At 45.6% G+C, this 23,188-nt stretch overlaps 1 protein-coding gene, 1 long non-coding RNA gene and 1 pseudogene across 2 annotated transcripts; 2 read left to right on the top strand and 1 right to left on the bottom strand.

Annotated features, from left to right (window-relative positions):
• The first annotated feature begins 356 nt into the window (after positions 1-356).
• Positions 357-7,244, top strand: LOC100840856 (annotated as a pseudogene).
• A 6,811-nt stretch (positions 7,245-14,055) lies between these two features.
• On the bottom strand, positions 14,056-21,390 carry LOC104584732. The gene is made up of 2 exons (XR_732684.3): positions 21,043-21,390; positions 14,056-14,727 (listed from the first exon to the last, which is right to left on the bottom strand). It is a non-coding gene; the product is annotated as an uncharacterized LOC104584732 (long non-coding RNA).
• On the top strand, positions 15,758-20,671 carry LOC100840251 (wall-associated receptor kinase 5). Its single transcript, XM_010240203.3, has 5 exons — positions 15,758-16,712; positions 18,020-18,166; positions 18,248-19,114; positions 19,214-19,234; positions 19,461-20,671. Exons 1-5 carry the CDS (start codon positions 15,758-15,760, stop codon positions 20,669-20,671), a joined length of 3,201 nt encoding a protein of 1,066 aa, XP_010238505.2.
• Positions 21,391-23,188: the final 1,798 nt, after the last annotated feature.

Here is a 23,188-nt window from a genome sequence, read left to right as displayed (position 1 = left end):
TGAGCTAGATGATCATGGAACTACACTTTCTGCATTTTTGTGTGCACTACGTTCGCTTGATGATCTAGCTAGCCATACTCCGTACTAAATTAACGACCACATAATAGATTTCCGTTGAACAATTTGGAAACAAAAGGCATTCCGAACGTACTGGTCTGTACTAAAATAACGACCGCATGGTAGACTTCCGAACGATTTGGAAGCAAAAAGGCTTTCAAAAGCTCGAAGCGCGTGTTTGGCATGTATGTGTGTGCAACAAAAGAGATTTCTCAACGCGGCCCCCCGGATCGCCCGTACGAAATGTACGATTTCATCGACCTCCACGTGTATATATGCGCGTGTGCTTGGTGGTGGCTATGCACGCAGCCACTGAGAGCCAGATAGGTCGAGACACCTACGCACGTCGAGTAGCAGCTGAGGCCGCCAGGGGTACAACGCCGGCCGGCCGTGATGGTAACAATCACCTCGGTCCCCAGCTGCTGGTGTCGGCGGCGGCAGCGGCGGTGGCGGCGATATCGATAGGCGTGCCAGGGTGCGACACCAAGTGCGGCAACATAAGCGTGCCGTACCCGTTCGGCATGGGCCCGGCCCGCTGCTCCCTTCCGTCGCCGGGGTTCAACCTCACCTGCAACCGCAGCGAGGACCCGCCGTTGCTTTCGGTCGCCAACTATTTCGAGATCGTCGGCATCTCCCTGGACAAGGGCACCGTGCGCGCCATCGGACGGAGCCATGCCCTGAAGGCCGACAGTTCCGACGACTACGTCGCCTGGGACGCCGTCCCTATGCTTAGGGACGGCGGGCCGTACGCCCTCGCGGCCTCGGCCCCAGGCCTGAACGAGTTCGTCGTCGTGGGGTGCGACGTGCAGGCGGCGCTGTACTACAGGAACAAGACCGACTCCTCCGACCCCATCGCCGGCTGCCGGTCTTCGTGCTCCGCCAACGTCAGCGGCGTCGAGATCACCAACCACGACAGGTACGACAAGGCCGAGGGCGCTAACGCCACCTGCTCCGGCGTGGGCTGCTGCAGCGCGGCCATCGTCACCGCCACCGGCCGCGCATACTACGATATGGGGGTGAAGCGGCTTCCTCCCGTGGCGGGCGACCAGGACCACATCCTGGCCCTGCTGCCCGTGCACGTGCTCATCTCCGAGACGGGCTGGCTCAACGCCAGACGGGCTTTCAATCTCGCCCTGGGCCTGGGAGCCCAAACGGTCCCCGTGCTCCTCGACTGGGTTTTGCCTTACCACACGGCGCCGGGCCGCAACGTCTGCCAGAGCACCCGTAGCGTCTGGATCGACAAGGGCAGAGGCTACTCGTGCCGCTGCCAGCTTGGCTACACCGGCAACCCCTACCTCGCGAACGGATGCTTAGGTAGGTCATATTTATCATTCATGCTCTTTATTACTCCCTCTGAGATTTAGTACAAAATCTTAGACACTTGTTATGATAGGAGCGAGCATCTTTATTTTTGGAAAATGATATACAATTAATTAACTTGCTTTGTGGCGCGTGAAAGATATCGATGAATGTGCTCAGCAACTAGACTATGGGTGCTTTGGTGAATGTACGAATACAGAGGGATCGTTCGAATGTCAGTGCCCACCAGGATACCAAGGCAACCACACCACGCCTGGTGATTGCATCAAGTCTCTAACCACACGCACAGGTATGTACCTTCCTCAGCAAAACACCGTGAATGAATATAGTTCTAATTAAACTCTAGAGATTATGTACTTGGTATGGTATCATCAATTCATATTGTGTTATGGTGCAACTTTAGTCAATGAGAAAAAATAAAGTAAATTTGTGTGTCTTCTTTTTTACTTTGCAGGTCTGGTTATTGGTATATCTGTTGCTATTAGTGCTATATGTCTCCTAGTTTTGGCTCTCGGCACAGTATTCTTTATAATCCGTAAGATTAAGAAGCACAAGGTGACAAGGATGAAACGGAAGTTCTTCCATCAAAATCGTGGACAACTGTTGCAACAGTTGGTATCTCATAAATCAAATGTTGCAGAGAGGATGATCATCCCTCTTGAAGAGCTAGAGAAGGCAACAAATAATTTTGACAGGGCCCGTGAGCTTGGTGGTGGAGGCCATGGTATTGTCTACAAAGGGATTTTATCGGATTTACATGTTGTGGCCATAAAGAAGTCAAAGATTGTGGTGCAAAGAGAGATTGATGAGTTCATAAATGAGGTTGCCATACTCTCACAAATCAACCATAGGAATGTTGTAAAGCTCTATGGGTGTTGTCTCGAGACAGAAGTCCCTTTGCTTGCATATGAGTTCATTTCAAATGGAACTCTTCATGATCATCTTCATGAGGAACCACTAAGGCCAATGCCTTGGGAACACAGGCTAAGGATAGCAAGTGAAATAGGAAAAGCTCTTGCTTACCTTCACTCTGCTGTTTCAATTCCCATAATACATAGAGATGTAAAATCTTCGAACATACTTCTTGATGATGCCCTAACAGCAAAGGTGGCTGACTTTGGAGCTTCACGACACATTCCAGCAGATCAATCAGTGATAACAACAGCAGTGCAAGGGACTATTGGATACTTAGATCCTGAATACTACTACACCGGGCGGATAACAGAAAAAAGTGATGTCTTTAGCTTTGGTGTCATTTTGGTGGAATTGCTTACTAGAAAGATGCCGATAACGTACAGGTCATCCACAGGTCGAGGACTTGTTGTAAAATTTGTTACACTAGTTGCAGAAGGCAATTTGGTTCGTATACTGGATCCACAGGTTGTGAAGGAGGGAGCTCGCGTGGTTGAAGAAGTTGCTACACTTGCTGTATCATGCGTAGGACTGAGAGGAGAGGAACGACCGACCATGAGACAAGTAGAGATGGCACTTGAAGGCCTTTGTCAAGCACCTACGGAGCCTGTTCTGAATAATTTGGAAGCAAGGAGGAACGAGGATCATTACACCGCAACGAGCTATCAGACCACGAGCAGCGGAAGAAGAAACTGTGAGGAAGCAAGCAGACAATATAGTATGGAAGAAGAGTTCTTGTCGTCCGCGAAGTATCCTAGATACTCTTTTGTTATGTATGTATGTCCATGTGAGTTGTGTGTCCATGTGTGCTTTGTATGTTCTAAAGTTACCTGCAAGACGATTGATTGAAACATTTTTAGTATGGGAATTCAAGTATGGGTTCGTTTGAACGAAACAGACCCGTAAATTTTTGTGCATGCCGGTTTTAGGTAACTAGTTGATTTGTCAATGCAGTTATTTATTTATGTTTTATTATTTTGAGGAAATTCTAGACATGTTATAATTAAATGGACTTTTTTTACTCTCAAAGAAAAATCAAATGGACTTTTAGCCTTGTTTATCAGGCCCAAATCAGCAGTGATTCTTGTTGGGTTTGGTCTAGCTAGCTAGGGCCATCCTTTCGAGGCTTCGTTTTAAATCCTGATGATGGATGTGCGTGTGGGCCGGGCCAGGACGAAATCGAGTACGCGATCAGCCGCTACCACACCCTTGCTCATGACCCGGTGGAACGGTAAATCCCCTAGACGAGCGTGGAATATATAGGAGTGGACTTCCAAATCATGAGGCAACCTGTGAAGTCTGGAATTACTTGTTTTCCAGCCGGCACGAGATACACAAGGGCTAACAGAAAGCTAGCTGTGCGTACGTATGTTCGGTGAGAATACTGCGTGTGAAAATAGGTAAATCATCAAGAGCTATTAGTAAGGAATGCAATCATGACACTAGCGGGACTAGCCGGCTAGCCAAGTTTTATCAACTTTGCTCGATCGATCGTGCATACATGCATGTAAAAAGAACTTGATCGTCGTCTTAAACTAAGCCAAAGCACGTTTGCTGACAATGAATCAACTCGAGCTAGTCAATAGTCATTTGGAGCAAACCAAAATGAGACACGCACTAAACGCACTTGTTTTCGCGATACACCACTCACGTGCTACTAAACAAACTGGCACAGAGTAGACTCCATTGAAACAAAGGTACATTTTCAAAAGCTAGCTCTAATAGCATGCAAAAGCAGCGCGTGTTTGGTGCTTATGTATGCGCAAGAAATTAAGAGGTTATCTCTCAACGCGGTCCGCCGGCCGGATTGCACGTTTGAAATGTAACCTGTGAGCTTTCACTTTTCACCACATGTACATATACAAAGTGGAGTGAATCAAGGACATCGACGGTACCTGGCTAGCTAGAGATCAGCTAAAGATCATAACATATATAGGTCGTCCATGGCACCAACCTCGTCGGCGTCCATGGCAGCAGCGGTGGCGCTCCTGCTCCTGGTGTCCCTTTGGGTACGTGCGGTCGAGGCTAGACAGCAGCATGCTCTGCACCGGCGTAGGCTGCTGCCGGCCAGGCGCCCATCGCCGGCCGTGTCGGTCAACAACCACCAGGACCATGCTATGGTGCCGGGGAATTATCCAAAGCCTGCCGTCTTCCCCTACGACGTGCATGCAGCTCGAGTGGTTCAGTCGGAACGGCAGCACAGACCGGTAGCGGATGCCGGCGCGCGTCTTTTCGTCGCCGACGAGGGCTGGTTCGAGAACAAATGGGTCTCTCGCGACGACCTATTGCAGTTCCCGTTCAAGGACGCGGTGGATGTCCCCGTCTGGCTGGACTGGGAGGTCGGCACTGGTGGAGCGGAGCATGCGGCTGCTGATAGGAGCATCGACTGCACTCATGGCACAAGAGGAGGATTAATAATTCCATAATCTAGCTTAATTCAGCGATCACTCCTTTTTTTTTCTTTTTTGCCATCTTCATCGATGAAGGAGATATATAGCTGCACATGAAGGAGATATATAGCTTCAGCAGTTGGTGCGGAGACGCGGCGGTGCCGTACCCATTCGGCATAGGCGCCCCTTCCCACTGCTACCGGCCAGGCTTCAACCTCACCTGCGACTACCCAAGCAATGGCAAGCCACCGCGGCTGCTGCTCGATGGCGACGGCGCCTTCCAGGTCGTCGACATCTCCCTCAAGAACACCACATTACGTGTCGTTAGTGTCGTGGCCACCATCGAAGCCGACACCAAAAACGATTACGGCTTCTGTTTCGACGATTATTTCACGGACCGAGGGGAAGCGCTCTTCTCACTGTCCACCCGCAACGAGCTCATCCTCAAGGGTTGCAACGTCCAGGCAACACTGCTGGGGAGCGGGCAAGGGCACGAGCACGAGCAAGCCCCGGCAATCATCAGCGGCTGCTCCACCTTCTGCTCCGACGACGACGGCGGTGACACCAACGGCGGGAGGGAAGGGGGGGGGGGGGGGTGCCCGACAGCAACCCCGCATTGGCACGTCCATGGACGGTATGCCCGGAATGCTGAGATTCAAATTCGCTGACATCAACAACATCCAAGACAACCTGGCACATCCAATGCCCGGCAGGATCTCGTTTCCGACCAGCAGCTGCAGGCGCGCCAGCGCAAGTCTAGATTCGAACCGGAGGTCCCCGTGGTTCTACACTGGGAGGTGAAGCAACCCGGCCGAGGCCGCGGCGGTGGCTTACCCAAAGCTGGCGTGAATGATTGTCCTGTGGAGGTGGTCAGCAGCCTCTGCAAGAGCAAGCACAGCTACTGCAGACCAGGGAACAGAGGTTACACGTGCCATTATGATGACGGTTACCACGGCAACCCCTACTTCGTTGACGGCGGATGCACAGGTGCGCAATTGATCTAGTTTAATTCTAAAATATGCCAATGATGAACAGAAGAAAGCCTTACTTCTTTCTCTAGCATATGTCTAATCAAGTGAATTTAACTTCTTGCCCCAGGTGGTCGCATGTCTTTTAAAGGTGAGCGGCGCAAGCTAATTAACTGCAAAATAGATACATTCAAGTTTGGAAGGATTTCCTATTAATTCCCTGTAAAATTCGAATCAAGACTATACCAGTACATGGATCCCTTTACCTCTACTCTGTTTATTCTTGTTAAAATGCTGATAGATTTGTTGATCTATTTGGTTTCTTAAAGGTGTAGGTATAAGAGTGGTTATAGGAATTGCCAGTGGGATTGGTCTCCTATTTTTGGTTCTCGTTGCATTCTTCGTTTCCAACAAAATAAAAGAACGAAGGGCACATATGTTGAAAACGAAATTCTTTGAGCAGAATCGTGCCCAATTGTTCAAAAAATTGGTATCACAGAGAACAGACATTGCAGAAAAGATGATCATAACCCTGGATGACCTTGCTAAGGCAACAAACAACTTTGATAAATCTCGTGAGCTTGGTGGCGGAGGGCATGGGACTGTATATAAAGGAATTTTGTCTGATCTCCATGTCGTGGCTATCAAGAAACCAAAGAAGATGGTTCAAAAGGAGATTGTCGAATTTATAAATGAGGTAGCTATTCTATCACAGATCAACCATAGAAATGTAGTAAAACTCTATGGTTGTTGCCTTGAAACTGAAGTCCCGATTTTGGTGTATTAGTTCATATCCAATGGAACCCTTTATGAGCATCTTCATGTGGAAAGACCAAGATCATTGCCGTGGGACGATAGGTTGCGGATAGCCATTCAAACAGCCAAATCACTCGCCTATCTTCACTCCAATGCTTCCATACCTATCATCCATAGAGATGTCAAGTCCGCTAACATACTTTTGGATGACACTGTGACAGCAAAGGTAGCAGATTTCGGTGCTTCAAGGTACATTTCCATGGATAAATCTGAGGTAACAACAAGGGCTCAAGGTACAAGAGGATACTGGGACCCTATGTACTTTTACACCGGGCGGCTTACTGAGAAAAGTGATGTTTACAGCTTTGGGGTCGTCCTTGTGGAACTACTAACAAGGAAGAAACCATCATCATATTTGTCCTCGGAAGGTGAGGGTCTTGTTGTACATTTTGTTACCTTGTTTACAGAAAGCAATCTGATTGAGATATTAGATCCACAAGTTATGGAGGAGGGGGGCAGAGAAGTGGAAGAAGTAGCTGCAATTGCAGTAGCTTGCACAAAGTTAAGAGGAGAGGATCGTCCGACCATGAGACAAGTGGAATTGATATTGAAAGGCTATCGTGGATCGAAGGAACGTATTTCAGAAAATGCATTGCCCAAGAAGGTTGAGAAGAATGATGTTGCAATATATTGTTCATCTACTAATGTTAGAAGAGGCAGCGAGGTATCGACCCGGTGTTACAGTATGGAAGAAGAGTTCATGTTATCTGCAAGTTATCCTCGCTAGTTTTACTTACAGCATTGCACATGAGATGGACACAGTTAATTTCGATCAGTGATCATTCCGTATATTCAGTCAACTTAGCAGGACTATGGCTAGTGGTTTTCTTTCCTAGGCTGGCAGCTTTGTTTTGTACTGTCGTTGTTGTCGGTCACAGAGATTTCCTTGTACAGTTGTTGTAGAAAGTTTATCCGCTTTTAGTGATAACTGAAGAAAAGAAAGTCCAGCCATCGCTTTATTCTCAGTCCTTCATGTATTTTATGATTTTATCCACAATTAGGCAATAATTCAATGTATCAACAGACTCAAGCAATGATTCATCAACTGAATTGAGCAATCAGAATTTTAGAGCACGGGAATTGAGAAGTAGCGCTGCACACCTGTTTCTTCTGCGTGCTAGCTCCTCCGCGCCGCCCACCTGCTTGCTGCGCCACGCCGCCCGTCTGCAACTGCTCCGCATGCGGCACGCTGACGCCCGCCGCCGCGTGCCCTCGGCTGCTGACAGGCGGCGCAGACACGCATCTGCCGTCGCGCCTGCACCGGCCATTGTAGGCTCATCGCTCAGATCCGCTTGGGCCCGCCGCTCGACCTCGCCGGCTCGCCGTGGTCGCGCCCTAGCCCCTACCTTGGCTACTCGCCCTACTCGTGAGCACCGAGCAGTTCCCGGACATTTTTTCTTTTTTGAGAGGAAGCAGTTCCCGGACATGAAACGGGGCTACGGGAGATAGAGCCCTGGCCCATGGGCCTTCATCTGGAAAACTGGAGTCCGGATCGATTTTAGATGGACCCAAGCTGGGTTATAAAGGCATGGAATGTAGGACTAGTTTGCAATTTGGGACTGGGCTTTGGTCCTACCATTGGAGTTTTGGCGTTGGGTTTAAAGGCATGGAAGGTAGGCGGCCCAAACAGTTCACGCCTCGAGGATTAGTGTTTTTCAAGTCCTATAAAAAAAGTTGTTTTTTCTAAAAAAAACTAAAAAAGTTGTTATGTTTTTATTTTATTTTATATTTTTATTTTCTGTGAGACAACATTACAGCTTTCCTTTCATTTTAATTATTCTCAAGTAGAAATGACACCATATATTAATAATTACAATAGTATATAGCACTTTATAGTGTTCAGATATCATTTTCTTCCACAAATGTGTACTACCAAAACAGTACGACATAACTCATATCAGCCAGTCAGGACATAATTTCAGTCGAGGGGTATTACAGAAGTCCTAATGCTAGCTTACGAGTTCATTTCTAATGGAACACTATGTGACGGCCATCTTCATCATGAATCACCGAGATCAATACAATCCCGGTGGTGAGAAACTCTAAGGATCGCAAGTGAAGGAGTAGTAGGAAAAAACCATTGCTTACCTTCATTCCTACCGAAGACATTGGCCTTGAAGTTTAATTTCAGAGCCAGCGCGGGGATTGAGCCGGACAAAGAACAGAATCGCGTGAGATCAGGAGATCCAACGAACCGGAAATTGGTCGAGGTTGTACTGGGCTGGAGGATGCCTGGATTGCCGGAAATCCTTTCGCTCATGGGCAACTGGATGCCCCATCGTATCCATGTCCGCAGCCAAAGTCTCCGTTGTGTGCTCCTTCGGTGTTGTATGTTGGAGGAGTTCGTCGTGGTGGACGCGCCGCTCCTCCAGCGGCTCTTCCTCTCTGACTTGCGTTGTGCCATTGGACGTCATCATGTGAGGGTCAGAATTGCTTGTAGTGCACCTAACCTGCGGGTGCTCGGCTACCTGGACCCAAGAGTTCATGAGCTGCAGATCGCTGACACCGTTATTAAGGTATGGCTACCTTTCCATCCATCCATCTGTCTCTCTCAACATAAAATTATCCCATCCTCATTGATCAATCATACAACAGCCGATGAGCCTGAAGTCTGTTTCTTTTGGTGCAGCATGATACAATGGAAAGCCCAAGCACTGTGGTTCGAGGCGTGAAGACATTGGCCTTGAAGGTTAATTTCGGTGTCTTGGGACAGGTCCAGATGTTGGTCAGCTACCTCAGATGTTTTCCCAATGTCGAAACGCTGCACATTGAGGTATATCTCAGTTCCTTCAGTCAATCGATTATTTAGCAATGGTATCATCTATTATGAGCAGCATGATCCATATATTTGACTCAACTGTTGACTCACCGGTATGGGTTTTGCAGTCTGTCCTGCATGGTCCATCTGTAACCACCGATGAATCCACTCCAGAGCACCATGCCAATTTCTGGCAGAACGTCAGTCCGGTTAAATGCTTGAGGTCAAGAGTCAAGAAGATGGTTTTGCATAAAATCCAAGGTGATCCAAACGAATCTGAATTCCTCAAGTTCATTGCCGGGGATGCACGAGAGCTGCAGTCGTTGCTGGTTCTGCCACATGAAGAAATAATAATTTCTTCGATGGACAAGGCGAATGAGATGATAGACAAATTTGAGTGTCCACGCTTTCGAGCATGGGCCTCCCGGGTGTTGCTGGTGTTGCCTGGAATGGAGAACGTTTTGAGGAGCAGCAAAGCATTTGATATCACCGTCGACGACCCTTTTTTCTGATGTTCCCATGGTTGTCTTTGTTTTCATGATTGGAGCTATTTGGGGAATCGCTGACTGTAAGTTCATGCTGTTTAGTTTGTAGACTTTCATTCTCTTATGATATGGGCAGATTTCAAGTACGATGAGTTTATCTAAGAGTTAAGCTAGCAGAGAAACAAGTTCCTGCAGGTCCAACCAACATAACTTCAGTATATCTGGTTGCCACCTAATCCCATGGGAAATAAGGCCTCATCATGTAGAAAGGAAAACCATTTCTAAACCACAGGAAGCCTAATCAATAGAGTTCATGGAATGGAGCTTGCTGCCTCTTAGCGTGAACGCCATCTGAATATCGGATAAGTATGATCTGAGCTCGATCGGATCATGCAGCCCTCGTGCTCTGCCTTTCTATTTTATCACCATGATCTCAATCATGTTCTCCCTTACTTAACTTAACTCGAGATTCTCAGGGGAGAAAAAACTTAACTCGAGATGTATGTCTACACATCTTCTACTGTCGTCAGGTCAAACATCTCACCTGATCCCATCTATCCCCATTTGCATGTGTGCATCAGCATCAGCAGCAGAATTAACCATCTTTGTTTTCTAATCCTTATTCCTGATCCTAATATACATGCCTGGACATAGAAGTATAGAACATACTAGTATTTGTTTTGTAATCCAATATTTGTTTATTGGCCTTTGCTATAAAATACAGTTCACGAAGATACAATAAGAGCATGTACAATGCAAGGTGCTAAGACAGGTGCTTACGAAAATAAACCAAGCATTTTTTTAAGCACCAGTGCTTATTTGTATAGAGGAGGTGCCAAATTAGACATCTGTTTAGTCTAAATAAACATCAGTGCTTAACAAAAATCGGTTAATTTTTCTAAACACCCACCTAGACATCTTGCATTGTACATGCTCTAACTGAATCTCCATGGGCCTTCTGCACTTCCTACATACACTTCTGAATCTCTTTTCTTCTGTCAGACAAGTCTGTCTTTCAGATCCCACTACAGCCAGGTCACTCGAGATGCAAGAATTTTATTGCCACTAGAGGTAATGATCATTACATATGTCTCCTAGATTTCTATCAAGAACCAAAGTATCAGGATCCTTTCTCAGGTGTACCTTCCATCTAATGGTGTGGTGGCATACGACACAATGCCATTGTGACCGATATGGATGTTCCTAGCAACACTGCTGAACATCACACCGAAGATCAGCAATTGCTGGCCAACAAGCTTTTTCTCACTGTCTGTGCAGCCTCTCTGATCAAAGATTCTCAAAGATCTCTCTTCGGTGATCTGGTGAGCAATAGCAGTTTTCACCATTTTCAGAGCTCTTTTTTTTTAAGAGGACCATTTTCAGAGCTCTTGACAAGAAGGCAAGCAAATTTGCAACTGCACTCATCATGTGCTCTGAAGAGTCCGCATGAGCTCTTCTTTCATTTCCAGCAGAACAACCGGCTTCCTGAGGCTGGCTGACCAGGAAAAACTAAGATCAAACGAGATAGGATTATTAGCTACTCTCTCCGATCCTAAATTGTTGTCAAAATATTACATGTATCTAGACTTTTTTAAGAATAGATACATCCATATTTGGACAAATTTGTGTCAAAAATTTAGGACGAGAGGGAGTATCTTTTGTTTCGAAATTAAAGGAAGCTGCGCGGCGACCGCTGCATCGACTGATCTTATTAAAGCTTTGAGAGTATAAACTAATATAAATCAAATGGTATACAACTCGTTAGATGCATGCAACTGATCAACAATATTTTTCAAATCTCTGCGTATAAAAGATCTAGCGGCAGGATTAATTATCTAGCAATTGATGTATGTATACTGGTCCGTACTTGAGAACGAAGAAATCAACAGGTGCATGCATGATTACCTTCTCGTCTCTCGACATCGAGAAACTTCCATATACTCCACATGCTAGCTTTTGAAAAGCAGCGTGTGGTCAGTAAGCTGTGAACACAGGAGTCTCCTGTACTGTACAGTCTGTACTCGTGTCAACGTCGTCTCATTGAAGCTTAGATTTATTACGGAGCAGTATCAATTAGCACCATGAGCCACTGAGTTTTTCATATGTAAAGGTAGGATTTGTTTATAGTGGTCACTCCCTGGTTTTCGGAGGGCTAAACCAAAAGCAGACGACAAAAATTTTTAGATAATATTGTTAAGGTAGCTAGTGAGCAAATTAATTAACTAAACCCTAAAGCCGTGGTACACGCTAAGGCTGGGTTTGGTTGCTGTAAAGAGATATGCATATGTGAACACGGGAAACCGCATTGTAGATCGCAAAGTTGGGAGTATATATGTACGTGTATAGATATAAGGTCAGTTTTTTTCGACTTCCTGAACCGGGTTCTCCGAGAAGCTGTCCTCTCCTAACTTTCTGAAGAAGCCGCCACCTAAATTTGGTTAGACCCACCAAATTAGTTTGACCTAAACAATGTTAGAAACCTAGCTAAATTAGAGATGCGGCTTCTCTAGAAAGCTAGATGAAGATAGCTTCTAGAAGAAGCCGGTCTTAGAAGCCGAAAAGAACGCAGCCATCTTGATTAATAATTTCCGGATCATAATTATTTATTGATATCAGGCGCGTGATCGATCTCGCGCGCAAAGGAATCTTGGCCGACACTCCGGACTCCCGACGTACCATTAATATATCTTCTCCTTGCGTCCAATGGCGTGATCCTTTGCTACTGTAGGCAGTTTGATGTGGGCATTAAGTCAAGTCATGCACTAGCCAGTGCAAAAACTAAATTACCTTGATGCTCTTCATGGCCATCTTTCGTACTTCCTCCGTTCAACAAAAGATATCTTAATTTTGAGTAAATTTGAATGCATCTATACACTAAGTCACATTTAGATACATCCAAATTTTAACAAACTTGAGAAATCTTTTGTTGGATGGAGGAAGTATATATATGTTGATTGAAGGCTCACGAAAATGGGGGTATAGCTTGTGTTATGCTTAAACCGAGGGAAGTTCCAAAGCTTATTAATTAGAATGCCTTTAATTTGTTCGTGAGAACCAGGCTGCGAATCGTGTTATTCACCATTGTAATGGATTTTTTTAGCAATGCAATGTTTCTACTTATATGTGCAAGCCTGATACGCCTTATAAAAGAAGTATGGGATCCTTGCGTGCGATTGCTGGTCTGGAAACTGGTGATTGACCTGATACAACACAAAAGTCGTAATATGAAAAAAAATGGTGCCTTGTCTTCTTGTGGGGTTCACGGGGAAAGAGAGACACAAGCAAGGATTTGGATACCGAATCGTTTTTTCAATCCCAGCCATGTATCATACAGGGTTTTTCATCAAATTTTGAATTTATTTTTTATTTTTATTTTGAAGATGGTTATCTATACACATGTGTGATCTGCAAACAGAATGGTAGCATGGTGAACAGAGCTACCTCTCCTAATTTGAGGGTCACAGATTCACTGCTGGCTTAAATTTCCAACTCGTTTCTGGGGGAAGGTGTTGGAAAATGCAGTTACTGACAGAAAATACCGTCCGATAACCAAAACCTTGGACATAACATAGTTAATTCATAATACTGCCCGATAACCAAATGTTATGGTAGTTGTAGGAGGGGAAGCATGTGGAAATCGACGCCGTTAATTCAAAATACTAAATCTTTTCATCAATGACTTACTATATTTTGCTTGTTATTCACACTTGTATTATTCTAGTTAAGACACACTCGATTGCTGAACTATGTTATGATCGAATTATTTTATGATCTGCTCGTAGAGAAATAGCCATAAATAGAAACTAAAAGGTTGGTTAGTCAAGCAATACAATGAAATAGACAAAAACTGGTTGAAAAACCTGGATTGCCATAATCCACCACAATGCCTAAATACATATATAAACAGTACTTTTGTTAATTGGTTGATTATGCAGCTCAAACCATACTTGACAAGGGAAATCAACTAGTGGGTTGGATGGTTAGGACGGTGGCTAAGTATCCCAACGTACAAGGATCGATGCATTGTGGTGTGCGCGTCGGTGCGTATGCGTTTGTGATGTAATCAGTGTTTCTAAAATAATCATACACCTGTTATGTTCGCACGCGGAACTAGAACGAAAATGTGATTCACAGCTAGAACGTGACGCTCTAGCTTCTCTTTTCTGTGCGAGAAGAAATTTGTTTACAAATCATGCTTTCGGTGCTTGTAGGATGGTCGGTGATGGAATCTGATCACAATTTTTCTTTCAGAAATGATCCCTACTGTTGGACATTTTCCTGAACATAGCATGTTAACCTGTGATACATCTAGGTGCATCACAAACAAAATAAGGCAGGCCATGCATCAATTATCACATCTTAACAAGATCTTATTACTGCGAAGTGAAAATGGAAATAGTACAATATTTTTTACTTTAAAGAGGCAGGTGCTCTGCCATTTCATTGAGGGAAAATATTTACAGTACAAGATTGAAACCAAAACAAACAAAGACTTCCGAGATTACAACAAGCAACTCGGCTGTACAATAAACCTTTCTAGCAGCCGAAGGGTCTCGATCCTCTCTGATCAGGCCTGACAACGCGAAGGGAGACATGGACTTCCCTTTGAAAATTCCTCGGTTTCGTTCTTTCCAAATGTTCCAGACTACATAAGAAGCCATGGTGATGTCCTGTTTGATCATCAATCCTGACATTGCTTTCTCCTGATCTTCATCCACCACTCTTTCATAGATTGGGCGAGTGCTGCCTCCTCAATTCTGCCACTGCCTTGATTAAAAATGTGTCAAGTTTCCTTCACAAAAGGGCAAGAGTACAATATTGATGCAACTTATTATCGCAACCACAGAGTATTATGCTAACACTGAATTCAGTGTGCCAACTGAACAAGGGCCTCTGAGCTCCTTAGCTACCCTACCACTGGACTTCTGTATGCAGCTTAACAGTCTTGTCGGAGCAGACGACAATGATAGACATCCTTTACGATCACTATCAAACTCAGGAAGTCCTAAATATATCAAAACCTGCATGTCCCATGCATACCACCAGGATATATACATCAGAACTGTAACCCAAGTGACTAATGATCTATTGATAAACTGACAGATTTTTTCTTTCGAAAAAGAGGGAAACCCCCCGGCCTCTGCATACTGACACAGAAAAATTATGCAATGGAACCGGGAAGCAAATGATTCAAAGAAGTAGATTAGTACTAAACGAAAGAAGAAAACAAATTCATTAGCATGACCAGTGGATAACAACAAGGTAATTACCGTGCAACACGATTCAGTGTAACAAATTAAGGTCAACTATCATATGAGTCAGAACCTCGATATCAAATTTGAGTCAAATATGAAAACAAATTTTATTGAAAAAACACCGAATTGGTAATAGATCAGATAACTCCTAAAATGCACATTAACTCGACATGTCCACTTTGCATATATTTGAGTATTTGACAGCTTACCTACACAGAAGAACATAGACTGTTTGTTTTCAGTCCATGGTTATATGTATATAAAATATTAGCCCAGCTTAACGCCATCTTTCTTTTAAACAGAAGGGAGTATAGAGCGGAACCACCTCATATCATACAAGTACAACCAGAACAAACGCGTTCTTTGACACATGTTGCCATACTTTGTTAAAAAGAATCAGTAGGCACATGCTGCTGTGCTGAGAAGGATGAACTGAAGAAATATGCATGCATGCTGTGCTGCCGCATGTTTCCAGCATGAGAGTTTAGATTAGATATGCTACAGATATATATTCTATTCTTGTTGGAAGAGCAGCGCGTTTGGCGAGGTGTGTGTACTTATTAAACTAACACCCACTCTAGCTTTTGGGAAAGCAGCAGCTCGCAAATCTTGCGAGGTAGGTGAATCTGAAGTTGTGACTTGTGAGCACTGCTGCCTGCAACGCGGAATCATGCCTATTATATAAACTCGATCGGCCGGAGAAACCCCCCAATGGTGTGTACTGTAGCTAGCTAGCTAAATCTGTCAAAGCTTGTCATATAGCACAGCGGAGATGAGCATCTCATTGCTGTCGGAGATGATAGCGGCAGCGGCACTGATACTAGTGGCATTGCCGCTCTCCGCCGCTGGAGCAGCAGCTCCGGCGATGGGGATGGCCAACTGCGACACCAAGTGTGGCGATATAATTGTGCCGTACCCATTCGGCATGGGTCCGGCCAGGTGCTACCACTCAACGCCGGGGTTCAACCTCACCTGCGTCGGCAACACTAGTACCCACCCGCGGCTGCTGATCGGCAACACCGACGGCGGCACCCTCCAAGTCAAATCCTTCAGCCTTTTTGAATCCTCGGTGCTCGTCATGCGCACCCCTGGCGACATAAGAGTCGACGCGGACAGCAGCAGCAGCGGCTCCTTGTTTGGAGCAGGCCTCGGGCCCTACATTATGCTCTCACCGGGCTCTTCAGGCGGCGGGAACGAGCTCATCCTGCTGGGATGCAATGTGCGAGCGACGCTCAAGCACGGCAACATCACCATGAGCGCCTGCTCCTCCTTGTGCGATGAAGACAGTGACCCGGCGCCGCTGCCCCTCGTGTTCTCCAGGCTCGAGAGCAGCATGCTGTGCACAGGCATAGGCTGCTGCCAGGCGCCCATAATCAACCATGCGCCGCCGGCGCCGGGGAAGAAGCCTGCAGCTGCAGTTACGTACCACGTGGAGCTCCAGTGGTTCGGCCGGAACCGCAGTGCCGACGAGGAGCGGATGCCAGCACAAGTGTTTGTCGCCGACGACGGCTGGTTCGAGCAAAAACACGACTCGAACACGCTGTTGTTGCAGCCAGAAGATGTCGCAGGGGGAGTCCCCGTTTGGCTAAACTGGGTCTGGGAGGAGGTCGCTGCAGATGATCCTTCTTCTCGTAGCATCAACTCGTCCCACAGCCTGTGCGGTACTGATCCAGGTACACCTGGAGGCGGCTACACGTGCCGCTGCGAACAAGGCTATGACGGCAATCCCTACATCACCAACGGATGCCAAGGTTCTATTTCTTGCGCACAAAAATTTGCGTAATCTTATTAACTTAAATTTCCCTACTCTTTATGCATATCGTACTACGAAATCGCCCTTGCTATGCATAGCCTAAAACCTTACATTCCATCAGCAAGCAGACCAGAAGCTCCAACACGAAGAAGACAGAAAAGGATTTCTCCTACTCAAAACACATCAGCCAATTCGCTGCCGCAAAGGATTACATCCCCGAGCTGATTCAAACACTCCCTTTGTTTCTTTTCGACCAGCTTTGTTCCCCATTGTTAGCACTTAGCAGGCCTCGACCTCCCTCCTTTGTCCACAAAAGTGACCACAGATTCAGCCAATAGCTAAAAAGCTTAATAACACCAAATAGATCAGCCACTCGAACATGTCTGAAACATGGATTATTTCAAGTATTCCAAAACACCCAAAGAACACCAGCTACTCCAACTGTAACCAAGTTTTTCGTTTCTCCCCTAAAATTAGGCATCCAAGTATCCCAAGGTTCAGCTACAGTCGCCAGCAATACAGGAAGACTAAAGGCACATTTTAACACATTCCAAACAAACCTAGCTAGAGAACAGTTCAAGAACAAATGATCAATTGTTTCCACTTCTCCACAGAATTGACACAAGTGTCCCCCTTCCAGCCACAATGTGACAGTACATCTTTTGTGAGAATACTTTTATGAACTACAAGCTACACAAAAAATCTATTTTTTAAAGGTACTTTAATCTTCCAAAGAAATTTATGTGGAAAAGTTATATTATGCCACAGCAATTTCCTAAAAAACTGACAGTGAACTGACCCTTTTCAGATAAGCACCAGCACAATTTATCTCTCTGATCAGATATGCTAATCTGGTCACAGCTTCTAAGGCCCTGTTTGGTTAGGCTTTTGACTTTTGGCTTTGGCTTTTTGCTTATACCATCATCTAACAATATCAAGTTAAAAGCCAAAGGCCAAAGCCAAAAGCACATAAATAGATGCTTTTGTGGTTTATAAGATAAAAGCAAAAGCCACAAGTAAAACCTAACCAAACAGGGCCTAACATTTTTTTGCCAATCAAACATGTCTCCACACCCCTGCTGCGTATCACAGTTGCCACAGAAATAATTTTATCAAAACAAATATCATAAAGGACAGGAAATTGACACATTCGAGGTTTATCTCCTATCCACCAATCTTCCCAGAAACGAGACTTTCGTCATTTCCCACAATCTTTCTACAGAACTAAGAAATATATCTCTGACGTGATGCTCTTCTTTCGATGTTAGTTTAATCTCTAGTTGTTTTGCACACGTGCATGTGTAGATATCAATGAGTGCGAGAACTACGGATGCCTTGGTGATGGTGTATGCACCAACACGGATGGAGCGTTTGACTGTGGTTGCCCTCCAGGAACCCATGGCAACCACACCCTACCCGGTGGATGTGTTCCTTTTGTCTGGGCGGTCACAGGTGAGCTTAACGCTCCCATTAATCAGCTTAACTGATTTGGGGGGTTAATTTCCCTTCTTAATCACTACTTTGCACTTGTAGATACGTGCAACAAGTCTTGTGGAGACGTGGACGTGCCGTACCCGTTCGGCATGGGGCCGTCCCACTGCTACCGGCCAGGCTTCAACCTAACCTGCGACTACCCAAGCAGCGGCAAGCCACCGCGGCTGCTGCTCGATGGTGATGGCATCTTCCAGTTCCAAGTAGTCCACATCTCCCTTGAGAATACCACGGTGCGTGTGGTCAGTGCCCTTGCCATTGAAGCCGACAGCCCAAACTCTTTTAGCTTCACCTTCGACAATTACTTCACGGAACGTGGGGACGCTCTCTACTCGCTGTCCACTCGCAACGAGCTCATCCTTATGGGATGCAACGCCCAGGCGCGGCTGCTTGGGCGCGGCCAAGACCCGGCCATCGTCAGTGGCTGCACCACCTTCTGCCCCGATGATGATGCCGACAGCGGGAAGACCGATGACAACAACTGCTATGGCACAGGCTGCTGCCAGGCGCGAATCTCCATGTCCGCGGACGGCATGCCCGATGAGCTGCACCTCCAATTCGCCGACCTGAACAATGTCAACTACAGCAGGACGCTGCCACCCTACGCGTTGATCGCGGAGGAGGGGTGGTTCAACAAGCGCCTTGTCAGAGACCAGCGGCTGCAGGTGCTTCGGCGCCAGTCCATAATTGTACCCAAGATTCCTATTGTTTTAGAGTGGGAGTTGCACTCGCAAGCAGCAGCACACTTGCCCAAAGCTGATGCCAAGTCGCAATTGGTATGCCCCGCGGAGGTAGCTGCTGACATCTGCAAGAGCAAGCACAGCCAGTGCAAGCCGGGGAATAGAGGTTATTCTTGCCAGTGCCACGAGCCCTACCACGGCAACCCCTACGTCCACAACGGATGCAAAGGTCAGCAACATACATTTAGGATGGGTGTGTTAAATAATTTCTCTAGCATGTAATTAACTGAAATCTGACTCTTCCCATCTCTCTCTTTTTGGTCTCCAGGTGGCCTCATGTCATATAAAGGTGAGCAAAACTTTGCAACTTTGGGAGGACATGTTTTTTTGTTTTCCACCGTACTGCTAGCTATAGTCTACGTATATTGATATTCTGATTCTTACTCAACTCAATTTGTCTCTTCAACCCATTGTGTCTTGGCTAGACTGACGAAGGGTATTGTATAGTAACAGTAATTTTCTCATTTCACCTAAGAGAAAAAAGCGGATAACATGATCTATATATTTTAATTCAGGTATACGCATCGCCGTCATAGGAATTGCCTTTGGGGCAGGCCTTGTACTTTTGGTTCTCACTTCATTCTTTGCTTCCAAGAAATTAAGACATCATAGGGAACAAATGTTAAGACAGAAGTTCTTCAAGCAAAATCGTGGACAATTGTTGCAACAGCTGGTTTCTCAAAGAGCTGATATTGCAGAAAGAATGATCATAACTTTGGAAGAGCTAAAGAAGGCAACACACGATTTTGATAAAGATCTTGAGGTTGGTGGTGGGGGCCACGGTACAGTTTTCAAAGGGATTCTATCGAACCAGCATATTGTAGCCATCAAGAAACCAAAGATGGGTATTAAGAAGGAGATTGATGAGTTTATAAATGAGGTTGCTATCCTATCACAAATCAACCATAGAAATGTAGTAAAACTCTATGGTTGCTGCCTTGAAACTGAAGTCCCAGTGCTGGTCTATGAGTTCATATCGAATGGAACCCTCTATGAGCATCTCCACGTGGAAAGACCAAGATCATTGTCATGGGATGATAGGCTGCGGATAGCCATTGAAACAGCCAAATCTCTTGCCTATCTTCACTCAACTGCTTCAGTACCTATCATCCACAGAGATGTCAAGTCTGCTAACATACTTTTGGATGACACTCTGACAGCAAAGGTAGCAGATTTTGGAGCTTCAAGGTACATTCCAATGGATAAATCTGAGATAACAACAATGGCTCAGGGTACAAGAGGATATTGGGACCCTATGTACTTCTACACAGGGCGGCTTACTGAGAAAAGTGATGTTTACAGCTTTGGGGTCGTCCTTGTGGAATTGCTCACGAGGAAGAAACCATCGTCATATTTGTCCTCGGAAGGTGAGGGTCTTGTTGTACATTTTGTTACCTTGTTTACAGAAAGAAATCTGATCCAGATATTAGATCCACAAGTTATGGAGGAGGGGGGCAGAGAAGTGGAAGAAGTAGCTGCAATTGCAGTAGCTTGCACAAAGTTAAGAGGAGAGGATCGTCCGACCATGAGACAAGTGGAGTTGACATTGGAAGGCTATCATGGATCGAATGAACGTATTTTAGACAATGCTTTGTCCAAGAAAGTTGAGAAGAATGATGCTGCAATATATTGTTCATCCACTAATGTTAGAAGAGGCGGTGAGGAATCGACCCGGTGTTACAGTATGGAAGAAGAATTCATGTTATCTGCAAGTTATCCTCGCTAGTTTTACAAAGATTAGTGCCGTTAATTTCGATCAGTGATCATTTCTGCACATTCAGTTATCTTAGCAAAATTATGGTTAGTGGTTTTCTTTCCTCGGTCGGCAGCTTTATTTTGTTGTCGTCGTTCACAGGGATCTTCTTGTACAGTTGTTGCAGAAGGTTTATCTGCTTTTACTGATAACTAAAGAAAAGAAAAATCCAGCCTTCGCTTTGTTCTCATTGCATCATGTGTTTTTATCCACAATTAGGCAATACCAATGTACTATTTACTAATCAATAATTCAATTTATCAACAGATGCAAGCAATAATTCATCAAATGAATTGAGCAATCAGAAATTTAGAGCACGGAAATGGAGAAGTAGAACTGCACACCTGCTTGCCGCGGCTGTATCTACAGATAATCTGCTTGCTAGCTCCCCGCGCTGCCCGCCTGCAACTGCGCCGCAAGCGGCACTCTAGCGCCGGGCACGACCACGAGTGCCGCCGCCCGCCCCCCCCCCCCCCCCCCACCCACCCGCGCATCCTCGGCTGCAGACAGACCCCGGCCCCCCAACGAGCACCTGCTGCTGCGCCGGCGCCGAGCGTCGACGGATCATCGTTCAGATCCGCGTATGCGCGCTGCTCGCCCTCGCCTGCTTGCCGCGCCGCCCCCGCGCCCTACGGCGGGGGCACGTGAGCACTGAGCAGTTCCGGGACATTGAACGGGAGATGGACACACATGTGGCCGCACTGGACCGACTACTGAACTTCAAAAATAAATATTGTAAGAGTACTAATTACATTTCTGCACAAAATTTTAGATAGGGACAATTCGAAATTATACAGTACATATTTGTCTCAAAAATATTTTCACGACGTATATTTTAGTTTTATGAAATATAAATCTGCCTTAACAAGAATTAATGAATACAAGAGACCATGCTACTTCAAGTGCGAGGGAGACAAGATCCAACTGGTTTTCATTTTTGTTTCCTTTGCTTACTGAGTTGGAAGCTTGGAACCATTGCTGGATTTTGGTTTTGTTGTTTGGTTAAGTTGTTCTTGGGCTGAACACTAGTTTGGATTCAAGTTGAAAATTAATGTTGGATTTTCTGCAACTGGCTAATTTCCTTTGGAAGTTCCAATTTCACGTTGTAGTGGTGGAAGGCTTCAGCTTACATCTTGAAAGCATATTTATTACTGTCAATGTGAGATTTCACCCATTTTGACAGTTGAGGTCGAAATAACCATTTTTCAGTCTAAGTATTTCAACAATTCTAATATTACAAATAAATTAATTCTACATTGTTGAAAGTCTACAAGAAGTAAAAGCTCTTAATTCATATATACATAGTTGAAAGCTCTAGTTTTGCTGGTTCAGATAGTCAAAAGCTTTAAAAAAATCTCTAATTTTGGTCCTTGACCATCTCCGGCTCTTGTGATGCAAGAGAAATAGCTTGTTTTTTTTTTCCAGAGAAGATGGTTCATTCATTTCCGACAACGACAAAACGGCTGCAAAAAAGAATGATCGATCGTACCTATAATTAATCGATTAGGGGCAACAAGAAATTGGATCGGGTACATATCCCCTAGATAAAAAAAACCTACAAGAAGTGGAATCACATAGGCAACTATCCGACTTAATTGATTCATTAATTGAGGAGTACAAAATATAGAAAAAAAGACAGAAAACCTCTTTTGTAGCGCATCGCATCAATCCACTTATGCGTGCGTCGCGCGTGGGCTCCCTCCCACTGTCACCCTTATCTCTTTTTATATCTCCCATCTCTTTCATGTTCTCCTTACTCTTTCCCTTTTCTTTGCCCCGCGAGCCTTCCCCTTTTTTTCTCCACCCCTTACATGCCATCTCCTCTCCGCCGCCGTTGTCGCACCACCTAGTTGTCTCCTCCTCGCACGATGTCACCACAAATCTCCCCTTGCGGCTTGGCAAGGCCCCCCCCTACGCCGCGGCCGCATCTTCAGCCCCCACCAAACCCGCATCACCCTTCCTCCCCCACGCGTCCGACCATGTTCCTCCTCGTTGTCTGTCGAGGCCTTGGCCTGGATCCACCGCTCGCAACGACGAGAGGTCACCGTATAGGTTGGAGGCCGGTGGATCTGTGCAGATATGTGGATTCCAGCCTAGATCTACACCTTCGCCGTGTGGTCTTGCTCCTCGACGCGCCGCCGCTACTCATCCCCACACATGGCATCTATTGCTGTATGTACGTGTGTATTTTGTTTTTTTCAGTTCAAAAAGAAATTGAAAGTTCACAAAAAGGACCCAATTTCTCGTCGAACACCAGGCCGCTCTTATATATATAGAAAAAAGAAAAGGGAAGTGCCTATTTCTCGGTCAGCCAGCAATTATAGCCATCCGATGAAGATTTTATCACATCGGTCTTGCACGAATCTAAGTGATTAGATCATACGGTGGTTAATGTCAACTTAGAAATACTTATTCTGAGTTTCTTTTTTGGTATAGCAGGGTTTACTCAAATGAGTTCCAAGCTTTTTGAAAAGAGTTTGAGCTCGGCCA

This window comes from Brachypodium distachyon, chromosome 4 (genome assembly GCF_000005505.3).
Source record: "Brachypodium distachyon strain Bd21 chromosome 4, Brachypodium_distachyon_v3.0, whole genome shotgun sequence".
NCBI lineage: Eukaryota > Viridiplantae > Streptophyta > Magnoliopsida > Poales > Poaceae > Brachypodium > Brachypodium distachyon.
This window is presented reverse-complemented; position numbering and strand designations above follow the sequence as displayed.